Source organism: Perognathus longimembris, chromosome 5 (assembly GCF_023159225.1).
Source record: "Perognathus longimembris pacificus isolate PPM17 chromosome 5, ASM2315922v1, whole genome shotgun sequence".
In the NCBI taxonomy this organism is placed as follows: domain Eukaryota; kingdom Metazoa; phylum Chordata; class Mammalia; order Rodentia; family Heteromyidae; genus Perognathus; species Perognathus longimembris.
The window spans coordinates 60689190-60701999 of NC_063165.1; the positions used below are offsets into that span (position 1 = coordinate 60689190).

The following is a 12810-nucleotide window of genomic DNA, read 5'->3' on the forward strand; positions in this document are numbered from 1 at the left end:
CTGGCTGTTTTCTATATATGTGGTGCTGGGGAATCGAACCCAAGGCTTCATGTATAGGAGCAAGCACTCTTGCCACTATGCCATATTCCCAGCCCCTGAAATTCTACTTATTAAAAGGTATATCTCTTGACCTTTGGGGAAATTCTGTATTCAGAGTGAGTTTGCAAAAGCCATTTAGTGGGAGATGGTGAGATGGAGACAGAACCCGGTTGGCCATGTAGGGGCCAAACCTTCTAGCCAGAAGCAGCCTGAGCAACAGATGTACATCTGCTTCTTCCACTGTCTTCTCTGCAGACCTCAGTGATCAGCTCCTTGAAGTGGTGGGACTGGAGGGAGCCATGGAGATGGGGCAGATCTACACAGGCCTGAAGAGTGCAGGAAGGAGGTTGGCCCAGTGTTCCTCTGTCACCATCAGGTATGCTTCCCCATGACCCAGCAGCCTCTGAGTCTCCCCACCTGCTGAAACAACTAGGAAGCAATCTTTAGAGTTCAGAGTAGGGAAAGCAGGGGATAGAAATTTGGTAACATTTGTAAAGAACATCCTTGTAGATCATTTCCCAAACCGAATACAATACAACCACCCAAAGGCACCAAAGGCACTGCCAGTTCATTGTGTCCTTAAAATAATATGGTGAGCCCGGCACCAGTAGCTCATGCCTGTAATCCTAGCTACTCAGGAGACTGAGATCTGAGGATTGTGGTTCAAAGCCAACCCAGGCAGGAAAGTCCGTGAGACTCTTATCTCCAGCTAACCACCAGAAAACTGGAAGTGGTGCTGTGGCTCAAAGTGCTAGAACACTAGCCTTGTGTTGAAAAGCTTAGGGACAATGTTCTGTCCCAGAGTTCAAGCTCCATGACTGATCATCATCATCATCATCATCATCATCATCACCATCATCATCATCTGGTGACATTCTCAAAACAGAATATAAGACTATGAAATCCAGAGAACAAGAGGTCCAGTGATTTGTTTTTTATCTTTGTAACTGTTATATGTATGCCAAAGGGTACACTCCGACAAAAAAAAGGTAAAAATTAAAAAAAAATAGGTTCTCTACTCTGCTGACTTAGATAGTAGCCTTGGAAATAGTATTTCCTATATTCCACTGTATGTTAAACCATCAACATCAGTAAGACTGTTGCATGAACCAAGAAGGTGACAGCTTTTCAAGATGTAGACCACCTAGCCAGCAACTGAAGGTCTGGAAAACATAAGCTCTAGTAGGAAGGTGCCTCTCGTTTCAGTTGCTTCTGTTTTTTTATTTGAATTCTCATTAATTAATTTAATTCAGAAATCTTTGTTCTTTTTCCTTTTCAACTCACTTATTATAGATCAATTCTATTATTATGACTTGGGACTCTGGGTCTCAGCGTATAGGATTTCCCAAAGGTATTTATCCACAGAATCCTTTTCTTCCAGAACCCTTTAAGCAAGTGTCATCAAGAGCACATTTGAGCTGGGTACTATTGGCTCGTGTCTGTAATCCTAGCGACTCAGGAGACTGAGATCTGAGGATCCCAATTCCAAGCCAGCCCAGGCAGGAAAATCTATGAAACACTTATTTCTAATTAACCACCAGAAAACCGAAAGTGGAGCTGTGGTTTAAAGTGGTAGAGTGTTAGCCTTGAGCAAAAAATTGCTCAGGGACAGTGCCCAGGCCCCGAGTTCAAGCCTCATGACCACCACCAACAATAAAAGTAGTATAGTGCTTGAGCACAGAAACTTAGGAGCAGTGCCTAGTCCCTGAGTTCAAGCCCCAGGACTGACAAGGAAGGAAAAAAGAACATTTGAGGGAACTTTGTTGATCTAACCCTCATCCCTCAGAAAAGCCCCCAGAGATGACTTCCCCATGTCTCTTAGCTGAATGTCTGTTCCTTTATGCTCTGTCTTTGGTCCCTGATTTGTCTTCTTTGTCTTTTCTATTCTCCAAACCCAAGCTCCCCTTCCTCTCTGAACTGTTGTTATGGTGAGGTACCTGTTTTCCAGGATTAATCCCCCTGCTCTCCAGGCCTCAACACTGAGTAAGGCCTGTGTGTAAGCACATTGAGGCCACACTTATGTGGGGCCATAGAGGACATAGTATCCTGATCCCTAAGGAATCTGAAAAAGCTATGTAGAAGGGGGGAAACTTTTCCTTCCTATTTGGTAGCTCTACTTCCAGACAGAAACAGAGGGGTGAGCCAGGAGTCTCATTCTCCCAGGCATTTCCCTTGACATTAAAAGGCCTCTTTTCCTCTGATTCTTCATATTTTTCATCATTAGATTTATTGTTTCTGTTATTAACTATCCTCAGGCTATGTTAAAGACTCATCATGTCAAGACACAACTTTCCCCTCTCATTTTGTAATATGAAAAACAAGGTAGATGCCAAACTGAGGGGAGGGCTTCCTGGCCAGTGAACAGTGACATTTCCCCATTCTATCCACCTAAGCCCCAAAAGGCTGCCTTTTCTCTCAAGGCCAGAGGGCTATGGAAGGGAGTTCTTTTCTCTCTCCTTCCAAGAAGCTACATACCAGAGAAGCCTTGTCTCAAACAAGAGAGTAACACTTTCTCCTCCCTCTCTTCCTACTTTGGGTGATACTATTCCCAGAGGTCCCCTTTCCCAGTGAAGCCAGGTGCATGTTCTGTGTGATTCTGAGTATACTGTTGCTCAGGACTGAGTGCAAGGCAAGGTTGGCTTCATTCAGACCTGAGCTGCACTGTGGACAGCTTGGAGACATTACCTCATTGGTATGATGTGATGCTCACTCAACACAAAGACTAGGCCTTTCCCATCCAGAGGAGAGCTCTGGGCACGGACTAGTGCCCACCGGACTGAGGAGGTCTGCTCAGCTCCCGTGCTGTCATGCTTGTTTCCCAGATTACTGTGGCTTTTTCCCACAAAAGCTCTCCCCACAATAGTGTTTCTCAGAGTGAGGGCTAAGGACTCAGGCCACAGAATCACCTTGTCATGTTTATTAAAATGCAGGGCGTGGCCTCAGATATGCCAAATCCAGTCCCTGAGGTAGGCCCAGCATTCAGTTCTTAGCAAATTTCTCAGGAGAGTCCTAGGGAGCCACTCCTTAGGTGTGCAAGCAAGGGCTCCCCCACTTCTGTATCTTTGGTAAGAAGGATAATGGAAGAAACTCACTGTGTTCTCTTGTTTTGGGATGGTTCCAGGACGAACAAGCTGCTGCCGATGCAAGTGGACGGGGAGCCTTGGATGCAGCCACGTTGCATGGTGAGTTATGCCAGTTTTGGAGATGGGGAGGACACACTTAACCTTTTACACTTTCCAGGCACTGGCTTGATTTGAATTGTGGGTATTTTGGAAGATCATCTAGCACAGTTCCTCTTCCACTTCATTCTGAAACTTCATCCATGGTTGCTTAACAGCCTCAGCTTAAACCATTCCAGTGGGCAGGGACCACACTCCATCAGAAAGTAGATTGTTCTGTTAGTGAGCAAGTCCAGTGATTACTTCTTCTATGTAAACTAACTCTGCACTCTCCCATAGAGCTTCCCCCAACAAGCACCCCTATGAGGGGCGCTCACAGATTTGAGGATGTACCTGAAGACACAGAAATGGTCACCCACAGTTTTGTTTAAGGCATTATCACCCAGTACCCAGCACCCAGCATGGTGCCCTCAGTGTAATGGTTGTAGAATAACTCATGGCTAAAACATAAGAGACTGAAAAAAAATGGGGGGTGGGGGCATAACTTGGCATAACCATGTTAGTTCCACTTAGGACTAATAAAGGAGACAGGCCTCCTTCTTCCTTAGTTAAAAAACAACCAGGAACAGCTGAATATGGTGGCTATGCCTGCAGTCCCAATGGTTGGGAGGCTAAGGCAGGAGATTATAAGTTTGAGACCAGCCTGGATTACTAGGGAGCCCAGGCTCCCTAGTAAAACCTGGAAAGAAAAAAAGAAAGAAAGGGAGAGAGGGAGGGAGGGAGGAGGGTGGGAGGGAGGGAGGAGGGAGGTAGGGAGGGAGAGAGGGAGGGAGGGAGAGAGGGAAGGAGGAAGGGAAGTGAAGAAAGAAAAAAAAGAAAAGAAAAGAAACCTAACTAAGAACTCTTTGAACAAGAGGAGACACTTTCCTGGTTTTCAGGACCTCTATTAGGATATTATATACTTACATGATATCAGAAATATGCAAAACTCATGAGAGTCAAAGGTTGTGTTTCAGAGCTTCTTTCCTGTTTAGACACCTTAATAATCTGTTCTTTTGAGCCTTTCAGAACACATCAAGTTGTCTTTTAATAGAGAGAAGCTTTTCAAATGAGCCTGCTGAGGAGAAATAGTGTCAACTCTTATGGTCAATTGGAAATTTTCTCTGCAAATTCTTTTTTTTTTTTTTTTTTTTTTTTTTGCCAGTCCTAGGGCTTTGGACTCAGGCCTGAGCACTGTTCCTGGCTTCTTTTTTTTTTTTTTTTTTTTTTTGCTCAAGGCTAGCACTCTGCCACTTGAGCCACAGCGCCACTTCTGGCCATTTTCTGTATATGTGGTGCTGGGGAATTGAACTCAGGGCTTCATGTATACGAGGCAAGCACTCTTTGCCACTAGGCCATATCCCCAGCCCTCTCTGCAAATTCTGATCTCAGTTTTATGAATGTTAAGGAAAAAGTACGCTGACCCTGGTGGCTCACACTCATAATCCTAGCTGCTCAGGAGGCTAAAATCTGAGGGTTTCAGTTTGAAGCTAGCCCAGATAGGAAAAGTCTATGAGACTCTTTAAAACCCTGAGTAGGGTCATGGTTCAAGTAGTCAAGTGCCAGACTTGAGCAAAAAAGCTAAGAGACAGCCCCCAGGTCCTGAGTTCAAATGTCAGTACTGGCACACATGCAAATAAGAAGAAAAACACTATAACACAAACTAGTAATAGAGACGGGCGCGGGTGGTTCACTCATGATCCTAGTTACTCTGGAGGCTGAGATCAGAGAATCACAATTGGAAGCTAGTTCAGGCAGATAAACCTGAGACCTTCTTGTCTCCAGTTAACTATCAAAAAGACAGAACTAGAGGTGTGGCTCTAGTAATAGAGTGTCAGCATTGAGGGGGAAAGCCAAGCTAAAATTTGAGGTCCTGAGTTTAAACCCTAGTACCAGCACCAAAAATCTGGTAATAGGATTCCACTTTGCTAGAACTAGGGAAGATAGAGAGAATTCCTAGTACTTATCACCTTGATGGAGCTGAGTTGAGGAAAACTTCCTGTATTCAAAAGACTTAGAACAGGGAGAAATTCAGTTCTTCCCCACCTGGTTCAGCAATATCCAAACACAAAGCCTTTAGATATTTATTTACCAAGCACTGGCTTTCAAAATAATCAAATACTTCCTCCATCTCCACTTCACTCTCCTGCAATACAAAAAAATGTGATCCAAGGATTTTATGATATGAAGTACACAAACCCGTGCGTAGAGATATATTAGTCTACTTGGACTACGATAATAGAATAATACCACAGAATGGTGCTTTAAACAATAGAAATGTATTTTCTCACCATTGTGGAAGCTGGAACCCAAGATCAAGGTCCCAACATGTGTTGTTTTCTGGTGAAGCTTCCTTTCTTGTCTGACAGTCTTTTTTCTTTTTTTTTCTTCTTTTTTCTGACAGTATCTTCTTTTTTCAATTCATTGAGGATTGGCTAAAATAGTTTACAAAAATAAAAACTCCCTATGAAATCCAGAAGCAGAAATCTTAAAGGTCATATTCCTTTTCCAAAAGCAATAAAACAAGAAATTATTAGAAGATTAAATAGCTAAGCAAATGAAATATAATTTTGTTTGAGAATTTTGTTTGAGGGGGAACATTAATTAGCTCAAACTAGAGTTTGAACTCAGGACCTCACACTTTTAAGCAGGCTCTCTACCACTTGAGACATTTTACCAGTCTCTTTTTGTATTATTTTCAAGATAGAATATTGCTTTATACTTCAGCTGGCCAGGACTGCAGTCCTCCTATATGTGCCTACTTTTATCACTGAGATGTCAGGTATGCACTACTGTGCTCAGCCATCATACTTCCCCCTAAGTTTGGGAAGACAGACTAGCCGCTGGTTAAGATAAAGGGCCATTGGACTTTTATGGCCTGGCTGGCCTCAATCATGATTCTCAATCTCCACATGCCTGTCTAGGATTATAGGCTTGAACTACTGCATTGCTTGAACTACTGCATTCAGATGAAAATCTAATTCTTAGAAGAGAAAAACAGATATGAAGGATATTAAGATGGAAAAACACAATAAACGTAACAAAATCTAAATACAGATGTGACAACGTCTTTATTTAATTATAAGATAATGTGTATAATCATCTTTAATAAGCCTGAACATCTTAAGAGAATGAAGGAAAATCTTGGTTACCATTTAATGATATGGAAAATGCTTTCAAAGAAATGACATACAAAATGAGCTTAAAACAGATGACCTTACTGCTGGGTTATTGTATACTATCAGGAAATAAATATTTAGGGAAACTATGCCATCAAATAGACAAAGATAATAAGTTTCTATTTTATAAAATAGAAACAGATGCCATAGCCTAACAATTTTGACGTGTTTTATTCTAACAGCTCTTAGTGTGTGTGAGAGAACGCGCACGCAAGGAAAAGAGAGACAAAAAGAGAATAGGTACTGGAGTTTAACTTCTAGCTTCTTGCTAGTTAAGATAAGTCTTTCAGATGTGTCAGCCTAGGCAGTCTTTGAACTTTGATCCTCAGCCTCCTGAGTAGCTAGGATTACAGGTGTGAGCCTCTGGAGCTCCCCCTCAAATGGAATCTTAAGTAATCTACCCATTAGCCTTTTCTAATTTGAGAGCAAGGGACCAAAACTTCCTTGCCTTAAAATGAGGATATGATATCATACCTCTGTGTTATTTGTAGTCATAGAGTCCACAAACATGACCCAAAATATCATCTCACCCAGGAGTTCCAAGTTCTCACTCTATCAAAGACCTTTGTCAAAACTGCTGAGAAACCAAATTCAGAGGGATTTGAGTTTCATTTCCTCCTCTTTGCCTTGGAGTCACTAACCACATGCTCATCTAGAGGCAGAGAAAAGAGAAACAAGGGTCCTCTATCATCTAAAAGTAATGGAGCTCCATGAGCAAGGAATAGGCAGTGTTCGCCTATCCCAACATAGCCCTCTACAATGCCAGCCACACTCTTTCCTTCGGCTATGTTCATCCGTAGATTCTTACCAGCATGTTCTGCCAGCAGGGTACTGGCTCAGAGAATAAGATTTCAGTGAAGACTGATATCAAAAGAATGGGCCACACATCTCTATCATTGTGCGTGCGTGTGTGTGTGTGTGTGTGTGTGTGTGTGTGTGTGTGTATGTATACTGGGCTTGAACTCAGGGCCTCCCATTCTTGCTTGGCCTTTTCTGCTCAAAGCTGGTACTATACCCCTTGGAGCTTTTTGCTTACTAACTGGAGAAAAGAGCCTTCTAGATGATCTCAGCCTCCTGAGTAGCTAGGATTACAGGCATAAGCCACTGATTTTGGTTATACTACCATCTGTGAATACTAAATGCTACATCCCAAGAAAGCATGATTGGAGTCCATGTCCATGAATTGTAGAGCAAACATAATACCATAGTAAGACAACACAAAATGGTATTTGATGAATTCTTGGTTTGTTCCTCTGGCGACTACCATAAAACATAAAGACACACTTGCTTTCAGGATCTCCAGGCTGGAGGAAGCTAACATGAGGATCATTTTCAGCATCCATCACCAGGCTATGCATATTGTGTACAATGTCTTCTGATTCCATTATTTTCTGTTTTCTGAAGTCATATAAATGTGAACCTGCCTTACGCTTTTATCCCCTTAGCCAAACATTCCCAAACCAGCTCACTCTGACAACAGCTGTTGAATAATTTCTTCCAAGCCCATTTTTTCATGTGATATATTTAGTGTTTATATCAACCTGTAAGGGAGGAAATTTTGTTTCTCTATTCTCCTAGGATCTCTGGATGGTCCCAAGAGTTAAACTGACACAAGTCATATTAATTTAAAAAATTAACATTTTATGGATATTTTATAGGGATGACTCCTTATAAGAAAATGAAAATGCAAAGAAATAGAACAAGCAGCTTCCATACTGTTGAGACAAGTAAATGAGAAATTGGGGAAGAAATGACAAGACAAAAGGACTTCTACTAGAGATAGTAAATGGTGATAGGTTCATGGAAACTAGTGAAAGATAAATGCTACTGTTAATCATTTTTGTTGGTACAGATTCATTTGGGATCAATTCTCAGTTTGATGGTAAGAGTAATCAGCCTCTATCCCTTTCTCATATTATTTTTCATCTTTTTTTTTTTTTTTTTTTTTGCCAGTCCTGGGGCTTGTACTCAGGGCCTGAGCACTGTCCCTGGCTTCTTTTTACTCAAGGCTAGCACTCTGCTAACTTGAGCCACAGCACCACTTCTGGCCTTTTCTATATATGTGGTGCTGAGGAATCAAACCTAGGGCTGCATGTATACTAGGCAAGTACTCTTGCCACTAGGCCATATTCCCAGCCCCTTTCATCTTTTTTTGTGTGTTTTCTGGTACTGGGCTATGAACCCAATCTTTGATGTTTTCTCTTACCTTTTTCACTCAAGATTGGTGTTTTACAACTTGAGCCATAGCTCCATTTCTGGCTTTTTGGTGATTTATTGGAGATAAGAATCTCATGACACATCACTTTGACAATAAATAAATAAAAAATAAATTCAATCTCTGCACAATAAAAAATTCCTCTTTATCTTAAAAAAAAGAATCTCGGGCTGGGGATATAGCCTAGTGGCAAGAGTGCCTGCCTCGGATACACGAGGCCCTAGGTTCAATTCCCCAGCACCACATATACAGAAAACGGCCAGAAGCGGCGCTGTGGCTCAAGTGGCGGAGTGCTAGCCTTGAGCGGGAAGAAGCCAGGGACAGTGCTCAGGCCCTGAGTCCAAAGCCCAGGACTGGCCAAAAAAAAAAAAAAAAAAAGAATCTCATGGACTTTCCTGCCCAGGCTGGCTTTGAACCCTTATCCTCAGATCTCAGCTTCCTGAGTAGTTTGGATTTCAGGCATGAACTACCAGGATCCACCTTGAACTATCTTTCACAGTTCCTCATTACCTCAAATGAACCCATCTTGTCATTTCTCCTTTAAAGCCCTGCACCAACAAACTGCCACACCATATCTATCCATCTCATCCTTTGGCCCCTGCTCAGCCTGCCCATACACAGACGGCTTCTCTTTCCATAGTCCCTCTCCTCTCTCTGTCCACCATCACACTGTCCTTTGACTCATTCAGATATTAAGTCTTCCAGTTTCTCCCATTACACTCTTCTCATTTCTTTACCAAGCTCCTTTATGGTGCCGCTTGATTCATCCCCCATTAACTGAAACTTGTTGATGGATTATCTCTCTTAAGTATTCTGTATTCATCCTGTGACTTCCAATACTATGGTAACATCTGTAAGATTGAGTTCATAGATCTATGAGTTCCTAGATTCTGTTTGACATCCATTTCCCTCTTTTCAAGTAGAGAAGATGGGCTTTCACTGATAGCCTATCATATGATTTTTGTGGGGAAAAAAATGGGACAAACATTAATACTCTCCTTTTACCATTCATCAAGCACTGTCGCTAAAGGTTAAATGATTGGTAAAGTTTCACAGCAAAGATCAGAAGTCTACTGGGTATAGGTAGCTCATACCTGTAACCCTAGCTACTCAGGAGGCTGAGGTCTGAGGATCATGGCTCTAAGCCAGAAAAGTCCATGAGAATCCTATCTCCAATTAAACAGCAAAAAGTTGGATGTTGGCTCAAATAGAGTGCCAGCCTTGAGTGAAAAAGCCAAGTAGAGTTGGGGGCCCTGAATTCAAGCCCTAGTACTGACACCAAAGGGGGGGAAAAAGAGTGGAAATGCTAGGCCCACACTCAAATCTTTGGGGACCCACACCCAGGTCTTTGTATCCTAAGTGCTTCCTATTTCTACAACATCTGTCCACTCTGACCATGGATTAATCATTCATGGTAAATGTTGATGAACTCTTACAGGAGATGACAAAGCTTGCAATGTCACAAGGACACATTCAAATAGGGATTAAGCATTTTGAGGCCATATTATAAGGCTAAGGTTCAGAAGAAAGGCAAAAATGAGAATCAGTGTCTGTTACTTACTGACTTTACAAAAGAAAGTACTTTTTAAAACTTATTTTTTTTGTTTGAGTCCTGGGGCTTGAACTCAGGACCTAAGAACTGTCTCTTAGCTTTTTCACAGAAGGCTAACACTCTATTACTTCAGCCACAGCTCCACCTCCAGCTTGGGGGCGGGGGTGGGGGGGGGGAGGATAATTGTTGATAAGAGTCTCAGAGTTTCCTGCCTGGGCTGGCTTTGAACTATGATCTACAAATCTCAGCTTCCTGAATAGCTAGGATTATAGGCATGAACCACAGTTGCCCAGCAAAACCCTAATTTTTTTTTTAATGCTTTTAAAAAACAGTAGAGTCAGGCTGGGCATCTGGCTTAGTGGTAGAGTGCTTGCCTTACATGCATGAAGCTCTGGGTTTGATTCCTCAGTACCACATACACAGAAAAAGCCAGAAGTGGCACTGTGGCTCAAGCGGTGAAGCACTATCCTTGAGCAAAAGAAACTCAGGGACAGTGCCCAGGCCGTGAGTTCAAGCCACAGGCAAAAAAAAAAAAAAAGAGTAGGGTCTTCCTGGAGGCTAAGTAAAGAGGAAACACCTAAAGGAGTCACTCACTTGGTAGCTGGCCACAGGATGTTGCTTGGACAGAAGTCAGACTGATCCCTCCAAGTCAGCTGGTTGACACGGGTCCTCTGCTTGGGCAGGAGTAGAGGCTGGGAATCTGAAGGCTAGGCTCTAGCTGTTCCCACCCCCAACCCCCCCCCCCCCAGGTTCATCTAAGTCCCACAGAGCCTGGAGCTCCTATTTCTTATCTTTTCGACGAAGGGGCGGAACTTGAAGGTTCCCAGGTCTCCTCTGACTATAACATTCTGATAGTCTATGAATAGCAAAGACATAAGACAGGTGCGAGCTGATCACCACGTGGGAAGCTCACACCTGTCTCTTCCCAGTGTTTCCGCCCCTTACTTCCAGCAGTGCCAAACTCTAGGCCCAGTCAGAGTCAAGTTGCCAATTTCAAAGCCATTCAAGGACAGTTGTCCTACATGGGGCTCCTTCCAACCCCAAGCTGGCCTTCTTTCTTGCCTGGGACTCACTCTCCATTCCATGATTGGAATTTGCATTGCCACTAATTTATTTCTACCTCTTTGCTTTCAGATTAAAATTACTCACAAGAACCAAGCACCTATGATGATGGGACCTCCCCAGAAAAGCAGCTTCTTTTCACTGAGAAGGAAAAGCCGTTCAAAAGAGGTGTGTCAAATGCCAGCTTAACCAAGAGAAAAAAAGAAAAGACTGCAACTGTATGTACACACACACACACACACACACACACACACACACACACACTTCTCTAACCAGTGGAAGCAAAGCCACCCTTCTGAAAGAAAAGTACACCATGCCATACAGTCTACCTATTTCAAAAATGTGACCACTCCTAGAGATCCAGTGCCCTTGGAACATTTTAAATGGATGTAGAGTCTACCAGGGTGGTCAGCTTGTGTTGCAACCTGCACATCCCCACAGGCCATTCTGTGGGACTCTCAGATGAAAGGAGAAATTTCCCTTTCTCTTCACTAGTCCTGCAAGGTTCCTTTTGAGAAGCAAGCTGCAAGTTTTCTACCTACAGTGAAATCGGATGTGGTCAAGGGACAGAACTCCATTCCAGAAAGCTTGCACAAAAGTCCTTCTGTACAGAGAGACAAAACAACCTCTGGCTGTCCAGAATTCCTGGCAGGACTCAGGAAACACAGGATGGTTTCTTCATTGTCCTTCAAGTGACAACTTCTCCCCAAACTTGCTGAGAAGACAGAGAGTCTGTGGAAAGCTGTGTTTCCATGTGTTGGTCTCCGTGCTGTCAGTGGGCACTTGTTCGTTTCCAGAAGCTTCTCCTGGTAACTGTTTGTTTAGAGCTGGCTCCAAGAACCCCCAAAGCTGCCTGGGCAGCCCATCGTAGGTGTGGTATTTATTTTCTTAGTACTGTGAACACCTGGGAGTGAAAGTGAAGAAACTGAGATTTATTTTTCAAATTGATGTTATAATATTGTGTAAAAAGGGGAAAAAAAACTATTTTAAAAAATACACACCCCCATCTTTTTTTTTCCCTGAGCCCAAACTTGTTTCCTATTTGAGTTCCAAGCCCTAGTGGCAGACTATCCCAGAAGTCAGAAAAGGTAGGAGGACTTCCTGCTTCCCCAGCAAAGTCCCTGGGGAAACCAGAAGACAGTATATGGGTGAGTCCCTCTGATTCGTGGGACCTCCCACACTCAGAGTATGACCTGAAGGACCTTCTTGTTGGTCATGCATATGTATATATGTCACATATATATTTATATAATATATAAGTATTTATTTACTGCTGGATTTTTCCTGATTGGAAGTAAACATGTATAATATGGGAACAGGAAGTGGGAAAGAAAAAAAAAGGTTCTTATTCCCCCATACTATCATTTCATCATCAAGACATATTTCCTTGAGCCTATCATAAAGTTAAAGGGAAATGAACAATGTTCTGAATCATGAAGAGAACTAATTCTGGGTCCTTATAGCAACAAAGATGCGCTGAATAGGATTCGCTCTCCCATTTTCCAGATAAGGAAAAAGGGTCAGAAAAGCTAAGCAAATTCTCCATAATACCTTGACAATTCTTTGACAGTAGGTGCCACTAACAAGATATTCCATAGACATCTG

At 42.6% G+C, this 12810-nt stretch overlaps 1 protein-coding gene across 1 annotated transcript in view; it reads left to right on the forward strand.

Moving 5' to 3' along the window:
- The window catches only part of Dgkg (diacylglycerol kinase gamma), a 231081-nt gene extending 218863 nt beyond the window's left edge, over positions 1–12218 (forward strand). Inside the window, exons 23-26 of the mRNA XM_048347002.1 lie at positions 295–415; positions 3161–3221; positions 11278–11373; positions 11701–12218. Coding sequence (XP_048202959.1) covers positions 295–415; positions 3161–3221; positions 11278–11373; positions 11701–11901 — 479 coding nt within the window. The 3' untranslated portion in view covers positions 11902–12218. The remainder of the gene's footprint in view (positions 1–294; positions 416–3160; positions 3222–11277; positions 11374–11700) is intronic.
- The last annotated feature ends 592 nt before the right edge of the window (positions 12219–12810 follow it).